We start from the raw sequence: 20490 nt of genomic DNA, 5'->3' as shown, positions 1-20490 counted from the left end.
GTGTCCATTCTGCCCCGGGTGTCCATATTGCCCCGCCTACCCATATTCCCAACAAATCAATCCAGCAATGTACGAGCGCTAATGGCCGCCACAATTACGCTCACTTTTTGGTAGGGAAAAGCCGATCTGACGTTTGGCTTGTGTCGTTTGGCAGCTGATCGATAAGATCGATAAGAAAACTTATCGAGCAGCTGCCAAACGACACAAACCAAACGTCAGATCGGCTTATCCCTACCAGAAAGTGAGCATGATCGCGGCGGCATGAGCGCTCGTAAATTGCTGGATAACAAATTTTGCTATACAGCTCTTCATTTTTAATTACAAAATTTGATCTTTTTGTTATTTTCTTCTGATCGAGTCAGCACAAATAATGCTGGAATAGTTTGGAGTCATGTCGTCAAAAAAAATGTAACATCCATAGATTGTGTCACATAACAACATAACAATTTTAAAAGGCGCTTTTTCCCCTATGATTTTTTTGAGACCTCTAAAATTTGTATATGGGTCGGTCGGTCAAACTTTTCTAAACCCCCCTCGTGACTTAATTGATGCACGCTTATCTACAAGTAATATCAATCTTACCGCTACACTACAAAAACATTTGTTAGTATAATCAAACAATACAAACCTAAATGATCTTACCATTGATGGCGCGGGGATCGAGCGTTTTGATCACTTCCTTGGCCTTTTCTACGCACTTCTTGTACCGCGAATCGGCCGCCAGCAGTTCTTGGTCCTTCGCAGCTAGCGCAGCCTCCAGGTTTGCAATTTTCGTATGCAGCTGTGTCATCTGCGATTGTGCTTCGTCGATTTGCGAAGACCGCTGCTCGTTCAGCTCCAGAGCCTGTTTCAGCTGTATGTCCATGTCGCTCTTGGAGCTGATGTCTTCACTGTGATGCTGACTCAGCAGCAAAACTCGCTGATTGGCTGCCTTCAGTTGGTCTCGTAACTTCTCGTTTCGCTGATTCGCATCATCTAGCAGTTGCTGCAAATGATAGAAGAAAGCTGTAATAAATACAAACCACTACAAGTTCCATCAAATTCCAACTCACCGACAGTGCAGTCTGTCCTCCCTGACCCTCACGCAAAGCCTTGTTCTCCTTCTCCAACCGTTCGATTCTCTCCCGAACATCACTGGAGTGCAGCTCCTTGGACATGGTGTTTCCACTCTCGGAGTCCTCTGCAGCTTGGCCGCATTTCAGCTCGTCACAGGTCTCCCTCAGGACGTCTCGCTCGCTCAGCAGATTCTCCTTTTCCCGCTGCACGGCGGACAGCTTGGTCTGCAGTTGATTGTACTCGAACTCCGTCTTGATGGTTTTGCTCATTTCCGAATCCAGTTTGGCATGCAGGTCTTGGATTTCCTTCTTGTACAGCTCGACCTGTCCTTTGAGGCCGGAGTACTTTTTCGCTTCCTCTTCGTGCTGCAGGTTTTGCTTGAGATATTCGGCACTGCATTCTTCCAGCATTTTGATTTGCTTCTTGAGATCATTGTAGTCTTCCAATTTCTTTTTGTAGGTCTGCAGCTGGGTTTCGCAGATTTTCAACTTGTCGTTGGCTTCTTTGAGAATGTCGATTTCATCTTTTAGCTGAGCGATTTCCGCTGTCGCTGTCTACAAGAATATTACAGAAAGTACATTTTAAAAATGGTATGCAGATTCTTTAGAGCATTAAAAGAGAAAAAAAGATTTGTCTCATTTGACATAAAGTCATTTATGCATTTCGAATATATATAATTAATCTTCCTGCAATAACTTTAATGGAATTCTATACAACTGGCAATCCTCCAGAGATGTGTTCCACTGAAAGCTCAAGTAATCGATTACACGTCATTTTTCTGAAAAACATTTGGGGTCGTTCATAAACCTCTCTTCGCTCTCTTGGGGAACAGTGATTTAATTACCTTTCTTATATGAATTGACTTAATAATTTGTTTAGAAATTTCATATATTCATACCAAAATTTCACAAAATCATCCCAAATTTGGTTAAGGAGTTCTGTCTGGAATACAGGGTGGCCACCGAACCGGAAAAAACGGGAAAACCGGAAAAAAGACGGGAATTCAGAAAGACCGGGAAAAAAAGCGGGAAAAAGCCGGGAATTTGAGATGATTACCGGGAAAATTATTGTTGAGAGAAATTTGGTGAACATATTTTAAATTTATACAACTTCTCGATAATCTGTATAAGCAAGCTAAATTCAAATTATCGATTTAGATCCTGTACAACCTTGCTTTTCTTGAAATTTTACTAATTTATTATCGAATTTGTGAATAAATTTAGAACTTCCGCATAATTTCAAACATAAACTATTTCATAAAGGATTAACCCTTCTATGTCAAGAAAGCGTTTCCGAAAAAAGTGCTGGAACAAAACTTATTCTAAATTGGCCAAAGTTATCGAAATCAACGAAAAAGTTTTACAGTTGTATGTCATTAGTTGTTTGATTGTTTATCAATAGTTTTACTATTGAAACGTTTGTTGGTGGTTTGGTTTACCTAATGAGATTACAATTGTATTGTAAAAACTATTGTATCATATTTATTTAATTTCGTTTGTTTCGAGTTCGTCGAACATCGATGATGCTCTAGAGCAACCATGGGAAGTAGAGAACTGAAAGTGAATTTTAAGAGAAAGAAATTGTGTCTTTCGATCCGAATATTTAATATTTGAACTTGAGACAAACGGAATTAGATGTAATAGTTTTCAGAATATTGTTGTAACCCCATTAGTTTTGGGTTAACAACTAACTACTTGTTTAAATAGCGGAACCATTATCAAAAAAATCAAAAAAACTATTAATTTACAAACTATTTCATAAGGACTGTTCACTAAAGAAAGTGGACATCTGTTTACCAATAGTGTAGAGTTAAAACTAAGCAAAAAAATGTGAATTTTTGCTCAGTGTGTAAAAACATTGTTCATTTCGGCAACACACTCAAAGAAAACGGAAAAAGTGAGAAATTTCGAACGATAGGTCGTATTAGCTTTGCGACTAGCAGAGTAATTCTGCACAAATGGTGTTCCAAAAAGTTGTCGTTTCGAGAATTGGCTTACTAATACACTTCCGGGACCGCAATTTTTTAACGTTAAGCAGGGGAGAGATGTGCCGGATGATGTAGGGTACATCAGAACGGAAAAATTTGGGAAAAAGTTTTTGGTGTGGCAAGTCAAATGTTCATGCTTAAAGAGTTCTTCGTATTTCACAACGGGAACAATCAACGGTGAAAATAACAGAAAGGAATGCATCAAACAACGACTTCTACCCATCTATCGAAAACATACGGATCCTCTTTTGTTTTGGGCGGTTCTGGCATCCGCTTATTACGCTTATTCTACACTAGAGATGCTCAAGACGGAAAAAGACGATTTTGTCGAAAAATGTCAAAATCCACAAAACTTCTCTGAATAGCGTCCTGTGGAAAGATACTGGAAAATAATTAAGCTGCATCTCAAGAAAGATGGAAGAGAAGCAAGCTCTGTTGATTGCTTCAAAAAAATTAGGTCTGCGGCACAAAGAAAAATTACGGAGAAAGTTGTGCAGAATCTAATGGGAGGTATCAAAAGGAAAGTCCGAGCGTTCTTCAGAAATGCGAAGTAAATGTTCAAACTCACGTGAATTCGGCCACATGTATGTTGATTGTCATTTATAAAAAATAAACTTATGAATTTGTTCGAAAATACATATTTTCTATTGAAAAACAGGTGTCCACTTTCTTTAATGAACAGTCTTTATATTCATATACATATATTTTTTTCGGGTACGCTTTTTTTGACTGTTCAAAGTCGTAAGAAATATAAGATTAATATTTCATATTCCTGGAAGCAAGCACGTGACTACGTCTTTAGTCCAAAATTGTTTTCAGATTAGAATCGATATTTAAAATTTGTCAAATTTATTTTGGCTCGTTTAAAGACATAAATTTCGAGAAAGCTGTTCAAGTAAAATTTAAGTATTCAGAAGCAGCGTAAGTACCAGCCAGGTTTTTCTGTTCAACGTTCACTTTACGATGTCACGAAAACATTCACCTAATCTTTAACAAGAGCGCATTCCCGAAATCTTTTCTTTGGTACACTTCCAACAGAAAAAATATTAGTATTAGGAGCTACAGTATGTACGTGGACAGTACTTTACTCACACTGTCACACCGTAAGATCCTAAAATCGATTCGTTTAATTGCATATTACTCGAATTACTCCACATCTGATGTAAAATGATTGATGTAAAAAATTTTATAATGATAAATTTCTGCAATTTTGTAAAACATATTTGTTCAGAATTACACTTGGTTTCAGCTAAATTTTCGTTTTTTTATCCCCGCATTTGGGAAAAATAAGAGTAAATTAAGCTGCGTCCAATAAGCTGAGCTTTTGTGGCTTGACTTAACATTGCCAGAGAATATTCATAATCATTGGTTGGTGATCATTCTTCAGACGGAGAGGTAGAGTACTTCTTCATTTCAGTATTAAAAACAAGTTAGAATTCACGTAGAAGAAAAGCTTAAAAAATCTCATCATCATTAAGAACGTTGTTGCAGCTGAGCTTTTGTGGCTTGACTTAACATTGCCAGAGAATATTCATAATCATTGGTTGGTGATCATTCTTCAGACGGAGAGGTAGAGTACTTCTTCATTTCAGTATTAAAAACAAGTTAGAATTCACGTAGAAGAAAAGCTTAAAAAATCTCATCATCATTAAGAACGTTGTTGCAGTGCTAAAACAGTTTGATTATTTTCAACTGTAATCGTTCTTAAATAAGGTTTACTAAGAAAAAGTATTACTGTTTACTAGTTAAATGCATAATTTTGAGTGGATTTTTTTACATTGTTTCAATTTTTACGTAAAACGAGAGTTGGGTCCAAAAATATCCATTTTAAAAACCGGGAAAAGTTGAAAAATCGTACTGGGAAAACCGGGAAAAAGACGGGAATTCCAAAACTAAAATTGAGTGGCCACCCTGGGAATATTTCTCTTTTAAAATTTCTTAAATTTCATTAGACACATGTGTTTTTGTAAGACGCGTAAGATTTCTATTAAAAAAATTTGACAGCTTTTGAAAACGTTGACAATTTTGTGGCATGAATTAAACCGTTTTTGAAAAGTGAGGCTCAAAAAATCGTTTTTAACTCACACCGCTCGATTTGTAACCAGATTTGAAACCTACTCTCAAAATTTTAGCTTATTTAGTTGAAAATTGAGACTACATAAGTTCTTGCAATTTTTTATGGGAATTAGGGTCTATGTACCGTTATTAATCTTACGGCCTTTCGTTATTTTCGGCCTTTCATTACATTCAGCCTTTTGGGGTTGGCCTTTCGTGCTTTCGACCTTTTGTGATTCGGCCTTTCGTAGTAGTCCCAACTTACGCTCCCAAGCGATTACGACACTGGGATTTTTTCTTTGTTTTCATACGTATGATAGTATTGGGTCAGCTAATCGGGAGCGTCTCTCAGAGACCGTTCGACTCAACTACTTCAGGGTCGACACGCTTACCGTTAGTTTACCGCGGAACAGGGAACTTTCGCATTAGACCTAGGCATAAAAAAACCGGCTCCAGAGGCACGTTATCCTCCATTTGGGACATTTGTGCCATCGCCAGAATGAAAGTCAATTTCATCATCTATAGGGATAGGGACAGGTGGGGAAATTGGAAAAGATACCCTGGAAGAAGGTACTAACGCATAAGCAAACCACAATGGTTTCAAACAGCGCCCTGAAAAGGGTACTGTAATAATGCATAAAGCATAAAGAGAGCATATAGCTCCCTACCACACCGGGTTAAGAACAACAGAACATCCTGAAGATTCAGGTTCCTGAAGTCAGTTTCAATTTTCAATTTTAATTTAATTTATTTGTCCAGAATTCAACTTTCTTATATCTACTATTCACATTTACACTTCAGAGATTTGGTTTACCTTTCAACTGAGAAAATAATTCAATTCATATTATGAGACATAAATACACAGAACAAAAATTACTAGCTACTTTCGGCTATTTTAGGGAAAAGAATGCGAAAAACCCTAGATCTCAGATTATTTTAAAACTAGTATCACAGATGTTGAGGAAAGAGTGCTCCGATGAGCGGATTCGCTGACATCTCACAGGAAGTCCTGAAGGATCTCTTGGCTCGTTCAATGCTTGCATCGACGGTGTCGACTCCGGCCAGCTTGTGGAGATCATCGGTCGGATACCGAGAGTTTAAGTTGTGAACCATCTTGAGCAGCTTGTTCTGTTTCACCTGCAGCCTTTTGCGGTGAGATTTAACACAGCTTCCCCAAACCGGCGATGCATAGGTGATCATTGGTCGGATGACGCACTTGACCACCAGCAGCTTGTTCTTAATGTGCAGCTTCGACCGTCGATTCAGCAGGGAGTACAGCGCTTTGGTAGACCGATCAACCTTTCCGGCGACGTAGTTCACATGTTTGTCGAACTTCAGCTTCTTGTCGAACAGCACTCCAAGATATGTGACTTCATCGTCCCATGTAGTTGAAGTCAGTTTCACGTAATAAGTGTTTACAGAATACATACTCGGAAACGCAGTTACTGGACAGTAACATATCAAATGATACGAAGTTCCATAATCGAATTCACAGAAATCACATGCAAATGAATCAACATGCTGAACATTCGCCATGTGATAGCTGAGTTGACAGTGGCCAGTCAACCAGCATGCTGTAATTCTGCTTAGACAGATTGGTTAGATACTTCGCCACCGCTGAAAATGACTCAGTACAATACAATTTTGTTTGATGACATGACTCCAAACTATTCCAATATTGTTTGTGCTGAGTTGTAGCCTAGGCACCCAGATTTCGGAATAGCTGGCTCAGGGTCAAAGAAGTAATGCTAACTCATCCTCCAGTTTATTTCCAGCGATGGAAGAATGGCCAGGTACCCATACAGGGTGAACAGCGTTTGCTGAATTCAGCTCCTCGATTTGAGTTCGGCAAGCGAAACTAACTTCGACCTAGGATTGACCGAGTTAAGTACTTTAATAGCAGCCTGCACACTTAATTTGGAAAACAGGTATTCTTCGATATAACGTACAAACAATTTTTCTTTTTGTAAGTTATATCGAAGCAGAGAAAAATTTAATATTTTTTATACTAGTGTTGATGTATTTGACGTGAAATTAACCCATGATAATGATTTCGATGAAATTCACGAAACCAATAATGAAAAACACGAGTTTTCACGAAAAACTCATTTCGTTTTTTTTTGTGCTTCGTTATAACGTACATTTTGCTTCGATATAACGTACACAAAGTTTTTCCCCAAATTGCGCTAATTTTGGGTAACAAGGCTAATGCTGCAACACATCATTGATTTGAATGATTTCGTAGTTTATCTGAACATTATTCCTGGGAAACAATAAAAAAAATCAATGTTGTACGTTATATCGAAGCAAAATGTACGTTATATCGAATTCGCTATATCGAAGGTACGTTATATCGACGAATACCTGTACCGTGTTCGGCAATTTTTTGACGAAAATAGACCAGCTGAATACAGCTATACTGCATTGCCCATAGGTCAATATTGGTCGAATAACAGTTGTGTAAATACATTTCATATACTTGGGGTTTAGACCCCAAGTTGTACCAAAGATTCGCCGGCATTGCCCGAAGGCCTTTATTCGGAACTCAATATGAGGTGTCCAGGAAAGCTTGGAATCAAGAATAACTCCAACGTACTTTACCTGTTCAGTCACATCGATTTCAGAATAAAAGAGACGCAAAGCTCGAACGCCATTACGGTTTCGCCTTTCGTGAAAAGAACAATAGATGTTTTACTCGGATTTATTGTGCCTTGCAAGATAAATCCGCGAAACGCGTTAGTCTTCTTCTTTTCCATCAAGTTGCAAAAATATGACCGCACCACTATGAGCGACCTGATGGTCAGAAATTCTACATGCGGCGCTTATATCAAATCCACATGAGGCTACGGCGATATGGCCGCGAGGAGATGCACGCGATACAGACGCAATGTGGAAATGGAAAAGATGAAGCCGTATCCCCCTGCAGCAACACTAAATAACATCCCGATTATTAAACACAAAACCGACGAGGTGATGCGTGATGCGTGTGCATATAAGTGAATCAATGTCGCGATAAATATTATTACGATTTGTGGCCACCTGAGTTGCCATTGTGTTAACTTTTGTTTTGATACGAACGGCCTGAAGGCTGCTGCGATGCTGCTGGGTGGGTGACAGTATCTGCTCGATTTTGACATTGCGTCTGTATCGCGGGTATCTCCTTGCGGGCATATCGCCGCCGCCCAATGTGGATTTATGATGAGCGCCGCAATATTGTGCCTTGCAAGATAAATCCGCGAAACGCGTTAGTCTTCTTCTTTTCCATCAAGTTGCAAAAATATGACCGCACCACTATGAGCGACCTGATGGTCAGAAATTCTACATGCGGCGCTTATATCAAATCCACATGAGGCTACGGCGATATGGCCGCGAGGAGATGCACGCGATACAGACGCAATGTGGAAATGGAAAAGATGAAGCCGTATCCCCCTGCAGCAACACTAAATAACATCCCGATTATTAAACACAAAACCGACGAGGTGATGCGTGATGCGTGTGCATATAAGTGAATCAATGTCGCGATAAATATTATTACGATTTGTGGCCACCTGAGTTGCCATTGTGTTAACTTTTGTTTTGATACGAACGGCCTGAAGGCTGCTGCGATGCTGCTGGGTGGGTGACAGTATCTGCTCGATTTTGACATTGCGTCTGTATCGCGGGTATCTCCTTGCGGGCATATCGCCGCCGCCCAATGTGGATTTATGATGAGCGCCGCAATATTGTGCCTTGCAAGATAAATCCGCGAAACGCGTTAGTCTTCTTCTTTTCCATCAAGTTGCAAAAATATGACCGCACCACTATGAGCGACCTGATGGTCAGAAATTCTACATGCGGCGCTTATATCAAATCCACATGAGGCTACGGCGATATGGCCGCGAGGAGATGCACGCGATACAGACGCAATGTGGAAATGGAAAAGATGAAGCCGTATCCCCCTGCAGCAACACTAAATAACATCCCGATTATTAAACACAAAACCGACGAGGTGATGCGTGATGCGTGTGCATATAAGTGAATCAATGTCGCGATAAATATTATTACGATTTGTGGCCACCTGAGTTGCCATTGTGTTAACTTTTGTTTTGATACGAACGGCCTGAAGGCTGCTGCGATGCTGCTGGGTGGGTGACAGTATCTGCTCGATTTTGACATTGCGTCTGTATCGCGGGTATCTCCTTGCGGGCATATCGCCGCCGCCCAATGTGGATTTATGATGAGCGCCGCAATATTGTGCCTTGCAAGATAAATCCGCGAAACGCGTTAGTCTTCTTCTTTTCCATCAAGTTGCAAAAATATGACCGCACCACTATGAGCGACCTGATGGTCAGAAATTCTACATGCGGCGCTTATATCAAATCCACATGAGGCTACGGCGATATGGCCGCGAGGAGATGCACGCGATACAGACGCAATGTGGAAATGGAAAAGATGAAGCCGTATCCCCCTGCAGCAACACTAAATAACATCCCGATTATTAAACACAAAACCGACGAGGTGATGCGTGATGCGTGTGCATATAAGTGAATCAATGTCGCGATAAATATTATTACGATTTGTGGCCACCTGAGTTGCCATTGTGTTAACTTTTGTTTTGATACGAACGGCCTGAAGGCTGCTGCGATGCTGCTGGGTGGGTGACAGTATCTGCTCGATTTTGACATTGCGTCTGTATCGCGGGTATCTCCTTGCGGGCATATCGCCGCCGCCCAATGTGGATTTATGATGAGCGCCGCAATAGCTTTCATTTGGTGCCAGGATAACCGAAATCGGTTGACAGACGGCTAAGATATTTACTATGATACTTTTGGTCAAAAATCTCAAAAAGTTTAGTTGTATAAATCCTAAGTACTCTTCGAAAGATATCTCTGTAACCAAATGTCCAATCGAAATAAAATTTCTGGGTGATCTACTAGGATGCTGTAGCTTTCATTTGGTGCCAAGAGAACTTAAATCGATTGACAAACGGCCGAAATATTTATTATGATACACTTGGTCAAAAATCTTAAAAAGTTTAGAAGTATGACTCATAAGTACTCTTCGAGAGATATCTCGGTAACCAAACGTCCAATCGAAAAAAAATTCAATAGCGTTCTACTAGGATGTAGTAGCTTTCATTTGCTTCCAAGAGAACTCAAATCGGTTGACAGACGGCTGAGAAACGTGCGTGACTTTTTTTTGTAACGCACATACACACACACACACATACACACATACACACACACACACACACACACACACACACACACACACACACACACACACACACACACACACACACACACACACACACACACACACACACACACACACACACACACACACACACACACACACACACACATACAGACATTTGCTCAGTTCGTCGAGCTGAGTTCATTGGTATATGAGACTCGGCCCTCCGGGCCTCGAATCGAAAGTCGGATTTTCGAGCGATATTTATACCCTTCTTATGGGTGTAAGAAGGGTAAAAAGAATTTATTGAAATACTCTTCGTAAGATATCTCAGTAATCAAATGTCGAATCGAAATAAAATTTCAGGGCCTTATACAAGGATATTACAGCTTTCATTTGGTGCTTAGAGAACCCAAATCGGTTGACAGATGGCTGAGATATTTATTATAATACCCTTGGTCCAAAATCTCTCAAAAAGTTAACCTGTATTACTCCCAAGTACTCTTTGAAAGATATCTCGGTAATCAAATGTCAAATCCTAATGAAATTGTATAGGGTTCTTCTAGAATGTTGTAGCTTTCATTTGGTGCCAGGATAACCGAAATCGGTTGACAGACGGCTAAGATATTTATTATTATACAATTGGTCAAAAATCTCAAAAAGTTTAGTTGTATAAATCCTAAGTACTCTTCGAAAGATATCTCTGTAACCAAATGTCCAATCGAAATAAAATTTCTGGGTGATCTACTGGGGTGCTGTAGCTTTCATTTGGTGCCAAGAGAACTTAAATCGATTGACAAACGGCCGAAATATTTATTATGATACACTTGGTCAAAAATCTTAAAAAGTTTAGAAGTATGACTCATAAGTACTCTTCGAGAGATATCTCGGTAACCAAACGTCCAATCGAAAAAAAATTCAATAGCGTTCTACTAGGATGTAGTAGCTTTCATTTGCTTCCAAGAGAACTCAAATCGGTTGACAGACGGCTGAGAAACGTGCGTGACTTTTTTTGTAACGCACATACACACACACACACATACACACATACACACACACACACACACACACATACAGACATTTGCTCAGTTCGTCGAGCTGAGTTCATTGGTATATGAGACTCGGCCCTCCGGGCCTCGGATCGAAAGTCGGTTTTTCGCGCGATATTTATACCCTTCTTATGGGTGTAAGAAGGGTAAAAAGGCTTTTCCTACATACATTCCGTGATATTTTTGCTACTGTTTATTAAGCTCAAATATTACAAAGAGATAGTAGCTTTTATGTATTTGTTGCAATTGCATTTTCATGCAGAGCTCCTTGAGAAACCAAATATGATCATAAATAAAAAATCTGTTGACAAACGTCTGAGAAATGTATTATGATACATTTTATCAAAAATCTCTCGAAAGCGTAAATTTCATTACTCCTTAGTACTCGTGGAGAGATATCTCGGAAACAAAATGTCCAAACGGCATGAAATTTAATAGCATACTACTTGGATGCTGTAGCTTTCATTTGATGGAGAACTCAAATCGATTGCACACGGCTGATTCATTTATTATGAAGCATTTTGTCAAAGACCTCTTAAAAAGTTAAGTTGTATTACTTCAAAGTACTCCCCGAAAGATATCTCGGTTACAAAATGTCCAATCGGAATGAAATTCAAAAGCGTTCTTCTAGGGTGCAGTAGCTTTCGTTTCGGGCCTTAAGAACCCGAATCGGTTGATAGACGGCTGAGAAATTTATGGTGATACACTTTGTCAAAAATATCTAAAATAATTAAGTTGTACTACTCCCTAGCACTCTTTGAAAGATATCTCGGTAACCGAACGTCCAATCAAAAAAAAAAAATCAATAGCGTTCTACTAGGATGTAGTAGCTTTCATTTGCTTCCAAGAGAACTCAAATCGGTCAACAGATGGCTGAGAACCGTGAGTGACATTTTTTTGTAACATACATACACACACACACATACACACACACACACATACACACACACGCACATACAGACATTTGCTCAATTCGTCGAGCTGAGTTGATTGGTATATGTGACTCGGCCCTGCGGGCCTCGGATCGAAAGTCGGTTTTCCAAGCGGTATTTATACCCTTCTTATGGGTGTAAGAAGGGTAAAAAGAGCGGGATTATGAAAATGTTGTTGATTAGTTTAAATTTTCACCTATATGGCTTCGCATTATGCGATTTGCAAAGTGTATTCTGTGTATCCTTTCCTTTGGCGTTTTCCAATCGATATCGATGTGGTTTTATTGTTGTTGTTGTTTTGTGTTGTGAAAAAAGTTTAATCTTGCCTAGTTTGGGTAGTGGCTACGATTAGGATAGCTCAGATCAATCATCAACATTAATGAACAGCAAACGATCAATCCTTGCAGACTTATGCAAAGAAGTACAGTCCAAGTGGCCTTGGTCCAAGAACCTTACTTTCGTAAGGGGAACTTCTATCCAAGAAATCTTGTGAATCCGGTGTTTGCTTCTTTCAGTAAAAATGAAATGGTGAAGTAGCCTGTTATATCTCGAGCCTGTGTGCTTGTTACCAACGCAATCGCTGCTACACTCATTTCTGAACTAACAACCAAAGATGTATGTGCTTGCTATCACAATTGATGTATCTGTCCTCAACAGGAAATACGTCTATTGTTCGGTTTATTTACCACATGATGATGCATTCCATACGGATGCTTTCAAACAAGTCATCTCATACTGTACTTCAAAAGGCTTTCCGCTAATTGTTGGCAGTGATGCTAATGCTCACCATATCATCTGGGGCAGCTCAAACATTAACTTGAGAGGCTTCAGTTCGATAGAGTACTTAAGTAGTACAGATCTTGCATTACTTAACATAGGCTAGAGAGGAAGTGTTAGACATAAGGCTTTGCTCCAGCAGAATTATTCACGAGTTGACCAATTGGCATGTGTCAGATGGAGAATCTTTATCTGATCATCGCTACATCTTTTTTGAACATTTAAAAGTTACTTTGCAAATTTTGCGCTTCAGGAATCCCCGGTCAACAAACTGGTATCTTTTTACTGATTTGGTTGCGGTCAAATTTCATGGATACTCACCACCCATTGACACTCCAAGTGATTTAGATGATGCCGTTGATACTACAACGGCCCTCATCATGGAAGCTTTTGAAGAAGCTTGCCCTCTACGGTCTGTGAAGACCACAAGAACTCTGATCTGGCCAAGCTCAGGAAGCAATGTAGAAAGAGTTGCAACACAGATGTCGTTCGGCAGGTTCGGAGGCTTTCGGCAAATTTCACTTCCTCTGAAGAGGAAGTTCTGGAATGCTTATTCAGCACACACTTCCCCGGATGTGTGGATATTACATCTTCGGATGAACCTGTAGTTATGATTCCCTGGCTTTGGCTTGGAGTATTGTAAATATAGAATCGATTGAGTGGGCACTAGGGCAGTTCAGACTATAAACATGTCAAAAACTCAAAGCTCCCATATGTTTATTACAATCCTTGGTGCAAAACTAGAGTCCAGTTAAATTTTCAGCCATTTCGGTGGTGATTTAATGGTGGCCCAAAAGCAAAATAGGTTTATATGGGAATTACTATGAAGAATTTTCAAAAAAGGTTCTCGGCGCTGTAGAGCATTAACGCATGGATGAAGTTATAGGGTCAAAGTCAAATTGAATTCTTCAGACTTCAATGATGAATGTTGCCGAAGACCGCAACTCGTTTCGACTCACGAGACAGAAGTTATTAATCAATATTCATCAATGCATGCTTGAACAGAAGACCACAGCTCGATCGACATGCTTGACACGCAATCATAGTATGCGTGTTACCTTCTTGCACACAACTTGCAGGGCATCGTGTATAAAGATGCACATGCGAGTAAGAATTTGTTTAATAACTTTTTTCCTGATTGTCGAAATAAGTTCCGGTCTTCGGCAACATTCATCATTTAGATCTGCATAATTCAATTCGGCTTTGACCTTATGACTTCATCCATGTGGTAATGCTCTACAACGAGGAGAACCTTTTTCAAAAATTCTCCATAGTAATTCCCATATAAATCTATTTTGCTTTTGGGCCACCATTAAATCGCCACCTAAATGGCTAAAAATTTGACAAGACTTTAGTTTTGCACCAAGGATTGTAATGGACACATGGGAGTTTTGAATTTTTGACATGTTTAAAGTCTGAACTGCCCTAGTGGGCACTAAATAGCTTTGCTCCTTTCAAATCTCCTGGGAAGACGGAACTTATCCTATTTTGCTTTAGAAAGTATTTGATTTTATCAAACATCATAACATGTTATGAAAAAAAAACTTGTTTGCACTTTTGCTACAGAGTATATTTCCAAATCTTGGTGGGATATTACTGTGAAGTTTCGTGCGTCGTATGAAGAAGCAAATAGTTTTAGACCTATCAGTTTCACCTCTTTTCTTCTGAAATGCTCATGTCCAATGTGACCCTTTTGCACAAGGTTGTTTGCGATACCGAGAAGGCATTCGTTCAAAACCAATCCAGCTTGGATGTTTTCTTAGATATCGAGAGTACCTTTGACAACGTGCCTTTCGGTGTCAGATTGGAAGCCGCATGGGGTTATGGTATATCAGCAATGATTTCCAACTGGATTCACCAAATGCTCAAAAACCGACATCTCTTCTCGACAATGTGTCAAGCGACGATTAGGAAATTGAGTGCTTGTGGATGCCCCCAAGGAGGAGTCTTGTCACCACTTTTGTGGAATCTCGTAGCTCGTAGCAGATACGCTATTGAAGCAACTCAATAACAGCGGGGTTCCTTCTTATGGTTTTGCCGACGACTATCTAACATTGTTAGTGGATTTGTGCATCAGCATCAGCACTCTTTTCGACCTGATGCATCCCTGCAGGTAGTTGAGGGGTTGTGTCGCCAATATGGCCTTTCGGTAATGCGGCGCTCATCATAAATCCACATTGGGCGGCGGCGATATGCCCGCAAGGAGATACCCGCGATACAGACGCAATGTCAAAATCGAGCAGATACTGTCACCCACCCAGCAGCATCGCAGCAGCCTTCAGGCCGTTCGTATCAAAACAAAAGTTAACACAATGGCAACTCAGGTGGCCACAAATCGTAATAATATTTATCGCGACATTGATTCACTTATATGCACACGCATCACGCATCACCTCGTCGGTTTTGTGTTTAATAATCGGGATGTTATTTAGTGTTGCTGCAGGGGGATACGGCTTCATCTTTTCCATTTCCACATTGCGTCTGTATCGCGTGCATCTCCTCGCGGCCATATCGCCGTAGCCTCATGTGGATTTGATATAAGCGCCGCATGTAGAATTTCTGACCATCAGGTCGCTCATAGTGGTGCGGTCATATTTTTGCAACTTGATGGAAAAGAAGAAGACTAACGCGTTTCGCGGATTTATCTTGCAAGGCACAATACAACATTCTAGAAGAACCCTATCCGATTTCATCAGGATTGGACATTTGATTACCGAGATATCTTTCAAAGAGTACTTGGGAGTAATACAGGTTAACTTTTTGAGAGATTTTGGACCAAGGTTACCATAATAAATATCTCAGCCATCTGTCAACCGATTTGGGTTCTCTAAGCACCAAATGAAAGCTACAATATCCTTGTATAAGGCCCTGAAATTTTATTTCGATTCGACATTTGATTACTGAGATATCTTACGAAGAGTATTTCAATAAATTCTTATTTATTGATATATTCACTTGTTATCTTGCATTAGTTTTTCACCAGTCTATGGGAAATTATTTTCAATAAATTATGCTGATCTAATACAAAGTGTATTCTAGCAGGTTATTGTTTTCAACAAAATTATAATTAACAAATTACAAATACACAGAAATTTTATGAAAACTAACAATATGTTAAATGAAAGCTTTGAATTTATATATTGTTGGAAAAATGCAAGAACCGGACAGCCAAAATAACTAGTTAATGCCAAAACTGATTAACTTAGTAGATATATCATTTTTGTCCTTTTTACACCATAACCATGAATACCAAGTACTTCGGAGCTAATTTATTCGACTGATTAAGAGATATTAGACAAAGTGCATCTCTTTGTTAATCAATTCAAGATTATTTGGCAGTTAACAAAAGATACAATATTCCAGAATATGAAAGCTATTTTTTTAACATTCCATATAAGATTCTAGGAGGTGTCTGGCATTTCTGGTAAGTCCATGGTCTGATGCTATTTGGGAACCAATTCATTAGATGTCAAACCCACAATATTTTCTAGAACTTTTGGTCAATCACACAAAATAGATTTGCTTAATACGCATAATACAACAATAGTTTTAATAAGTGTAAGAAGGGTTCTGTTCACCATAGGTGGATTAAATCGGGTTTTTAGGCTCAAGTTTGAGACTAAAGAAGGGCAGCTGATTGTCTCAGAGAAACACAAGGTCCACTGCATTATTACTCCGGTTTCGCAGTAAGACCAACATACTGTGAAGGTCGCCCTGGTGGGCCACAGGCTCCGTTTGCGGTAAGGTTCCAACGGTAATCATATCACCGCATAACACTATGAATTAGGGGCCACCTGTTTAGTGGACTCTTACCACCACATGAACAGGTGGTCCGTAGTGCTATTCTTATCCAGTTGAACCAATCGCTACCGACACTACACAGCGAACTAGGCTGATTGTGAAAAGAAGTTATTATTGATGATCAACGGCCGGCCACCTTGCAAAGGTGTTTCAGCATTTGAAAAACTGACAATTATGATGATTAGAACTGTGAAATATGCGAAGCGATTGCTGGGAGCAGAGCAGAGCTTCTTCGAAAAGCTGCTGAAAAGTTTTCGTTCAAAACTAATGGTTGAATTCCAGAAAGAGTCCTTCCGAAAATTTCAATGGAAATATTTGGTACAACTTTAAATTTCATGCTTAAAAAACTAGGTAGGGTGGGGCGGGGCAAGATGGGTCACCTAAGGATGGATCACCATAACTTTGTAAATACAAATCGTATTGGTTTGTATTCGTCCGCTACTCTTTAATACACTAGTTAGCTATGCTAAAAGTTGATAGAAGGTTCATTAAATACAAAATTTAATGTTAAATAAGCAGTTTTAAAAAGTGATCGATTTTGCGCCGTGAAAAAAGGGCGGGGCAAGATGGGTCACCTTTTAGGTAATTCACATTTTCTCAACGAAAAACGTCAAAATATAAGATTTGTTCCGCAGTCATATATGCTCCATATCCATACTGAGTAAACAAGAGCTACTAGTAAACATTTTATAAATTTATTTGGAATATAAAAAACTTTACGATTTGAGTGGTCCTGAGGCGACTTGAAAATCGATGTTTTTACTAAAAAATTATCATAATTTCATGTTATAATTTTAGGCGTTCATTCCGCTTGATTGAAGTCAGTTATGAGATATTCTTGTAATAAAAAATAAATAACTTTTGAATGCTCCAAAAATACCTTCAAAATTGAAGGTGACCCATCTTGCCCCGCGGCCGTTTATATGGAGATTATATGGGATGTATCGCATAAGAAAAATGGCTAAAAACCATTTTATTTTTCATTTCCAATGAGAGTGAATAATTTTTCAATCAATGCCCCAAACTTTTGTATATTCATGCTGGTCATCTAACAAAATTATTAACATAATCAAAACATGAGTAATGCGCCCGAAAATGGCACTGACCCATCTTGCCCCGCCCCACCCTACCTTGTTGGAAGAGCTTCTGCAAAAAATATTGAAAACTATTTGGAGGTATTCATCATATTGTATAGTTCTGAAGAAAATTCTAGCATAACACCAAGAATAATTCTGGAGCAACATTTGAAAAGGGCCCAAGAGGTCTTGTGTCTTTTTTCTAAAACGCTCCGTAGGGCATAACAGCAGTCCGCCCACTCAAATGAACACCGTTATCCGAAAGATCGATGTTTGCTCTATCTGATAACGGTCTTAGTTTTTGTGAATAAGCTGAGGGGGGCTCAGGAGCGACGTGTGAAGTCATTGTTTACCAATGCTTGTATGCCCTTTTCAAATGTTGCTCCAGATTAATTTCTTGAAAATACAGGAAATAGAGATAAATTCCCGAAGGAAATTACAATCCCTGCCTACTCTCCCTTTTCGTTTGGGCTAATTGATGATAGAAATGATCCCTTTCTAATGACTTATTTTTATAGCAATGAAACAAAAGGTACTTACATGGAGCTCATCAATCTTGACCTGCAACTCGGCAATCTCCTTTTCCTGCATGGCGGACTTCATTTTCAAATCATCGCGTGCCGTTTCCGCCTGCAACAGATCATCCTTCAAACTGTCCACCACCTTCCGGAGGTCATTGTACCGGGTCGATCCCAACTGCACTGGTCCCAGTGACGTTCCATCGTCTCCGATCAGGTTCGGATTCTCATATCGTGCTATTACAGCCTGGAGTTTACTGATCTCTTGCTGGAGGACCGACTTCTCTTCTATCAGTATGAGCATCTTTTTGTTCGTCTCGTGACACTTCTGAGCCAGGCTGTCGCGATCTTCCTGTAGCGTTTTCACGTCCAAGCTGGACGCATTGATCGAGTTTCGTGAAGGAGACACTCCCTGCCACACGTATTCAATATCTTGCAACGCGGCCATTATGTTCCGCTGGAGCGATTCCTCCAGTTCCATAATCTGCGTGATGTACTTCTGCTTCTCCAAACAATTGACCGCACATCCCAAGATCAGCTGCAGCAATCTCCCTAGCTCATACCCATCGCACTTTTCCGCAATCTTCATAGCATCCGGGCGCAGTTCTTCCGACAGATTCAAGCTCAGAATGTCCTGATAGTACACGTAGACGCCTTCGATGATTTTCTTCAGGTTGCTCACTTTCAGCCGCCAGTTGTGCCCCACGTCCACCTTGATCTTCGAAAGCCAATTCTCGCTGAACATTTCCGGCGCTATCAGATGCAGAGCCTGGGCCAACGCTACGCCATCGCTCAGCTGCTGGATGTTTTCGTGCGGAGCGGACAGCTGCAGCACTCCCAGCCAGCGGATCAGTGATTCGTAGATTTCCATTTTGTCACTTTCCATCCCGCGCGCGTACCAGCACTGTGTGGTACAAATCGAGCGAAACTAACGGAACTTACTCGTGTGGATTAGCCGTGCGATAAGCGAAGAGCAGATACGAGGTGAAAACAGTACGCGGAGTTGGTATTTTCGCTTTCTTTTTGCTTTCTTTAGCGAGAAGAAAAAAAAAACAGTACTCTGGGACTGAAAAAATATGATTACAAATCGAATCTGATGTTTTTCAGATCACTTGGGTTGACAGATCTGTCAAAAAGAAAAATAATGTCCGTGCTGCCAGAATTGTCGGCAAATTAAAAAAAAATCGAGCAGTTTCCACGGAGACCGGAGGGGAGCGACACGTTTCGTATAAATATAAATATTGGACTTGTACTTGTACGATTTTTATGCAACAGGAAATTACAAGTTACAAGCTACAAGACTAATATTATTAGTAAAATTTTCATTATGCTACAGGCCCCTGGCCCCTGCATACAATATTAAAAATGTTTAAAATCATTTTTAACACGGAGACAAATTTTGTTCGTTTGAAACAAAAATATTCATGTTTATTCGGTAAACTGATAAAATATTTCAAACTAAATGTTATTTTTTAAAACTAACTCAATTACATATTGATTTCTACAATACCCATTGACCCCGTTCCGCCGTCGAGAACATGAACAAAACTCTCAAGTTCCAGCTGCAGCACCAATCAAGATTTCCTCTTGCAAAAAAGTCAAGTTTCACCAAAAGTTTCCACGAAATCCCATTGATTTCGGGAGCGTATGTTATCTACACGATGATTGCATTGAAAGTGCCACGCGGCAAGTGGGTTTTCCTAGAGAAGGAAATTTCTTTGTAAATTTAATTGGAAAACATATTTCCGTAGGGCCGACCTGCCACAAAAAAAAACATTTGTTTCTAACATAATGGCTAGTTTCCACCTGGTACGTACTGTGCAAAAAGATAGGACAAGTAATGATCAAGTAATTATTCCGCTTCAAAATTACTGAAGCTGTTCGCAGATGGCAAGTAAGGAAAAAAGTGTAACACTCGTAACGCCTCCCGTGCGAATCAAATGGAGCTGTCACTTTTCCTTGCGGAAAAATAGTCCGCGCTATTATTCCGTAAGGAAAAGTAACGTTTCTCCCCATACTGGATCAGTTGTCAAAATTACTTGCGGAAATAGGTGGAATTTTACT

General features: G+C 39.8%; 1 protein-coding gene across 3 annotated transcripts in view; it reads right to left on the bottom strand.

The window, feature by feature from the left end:
* Positions 1 to 19530, bottom strand: part of LOC109433087 (protein hook) — a 43906-nt gene extending 24376 nt beyond the window's left edge. Inside the window, exons 1-3 of one of the 3 annotated variants that reach the window (XM_062851157.1) lie at positions 18449 to 19530; positions 1053 to 1610; positions 643 to 985 (exon numbers count right to left, since the gene is read on the bottom strand). In XM_062851157.1, the coding sequence (XP_062707141.1) occupies positions 643 to 985; positions 1053 to 1610; positions 18449 to 19312 (1765 nt within the window). In that variant the 5' untranslated portion in view covers positions 19313 to 19530. Of the gene's footprint in view, positions 1 to 628; positions 986 to 1052; positions 1611 to 18448 lie in introns of all 3 variants that reach the window. The other 2 variants (XM_029855463.2, XM_019709477.3) reach the window with 2 other exon arrangements.
* Between the last annotated feature and the right edge of the window lie 960 nt (positions 19531 to 20490).

Source organism: Aedes albopictus, chromosome 2, assembly GCF_035046485.1.
Source record: "Aedes albopictus strain Foshan chromosome 2, AalbF5, whole genome shotgun sequence".
NCBI lineage: Eukaryota > Metazoa > Arthropoda > Insecta > Diptera > Culicidae > Aedes > Aedes albopictus.
The sequence above is the reverse complement of the archived record's forward strand: the minus strand, read 5'-3'. Positions and strand labels throughout refer to the sequence as shown.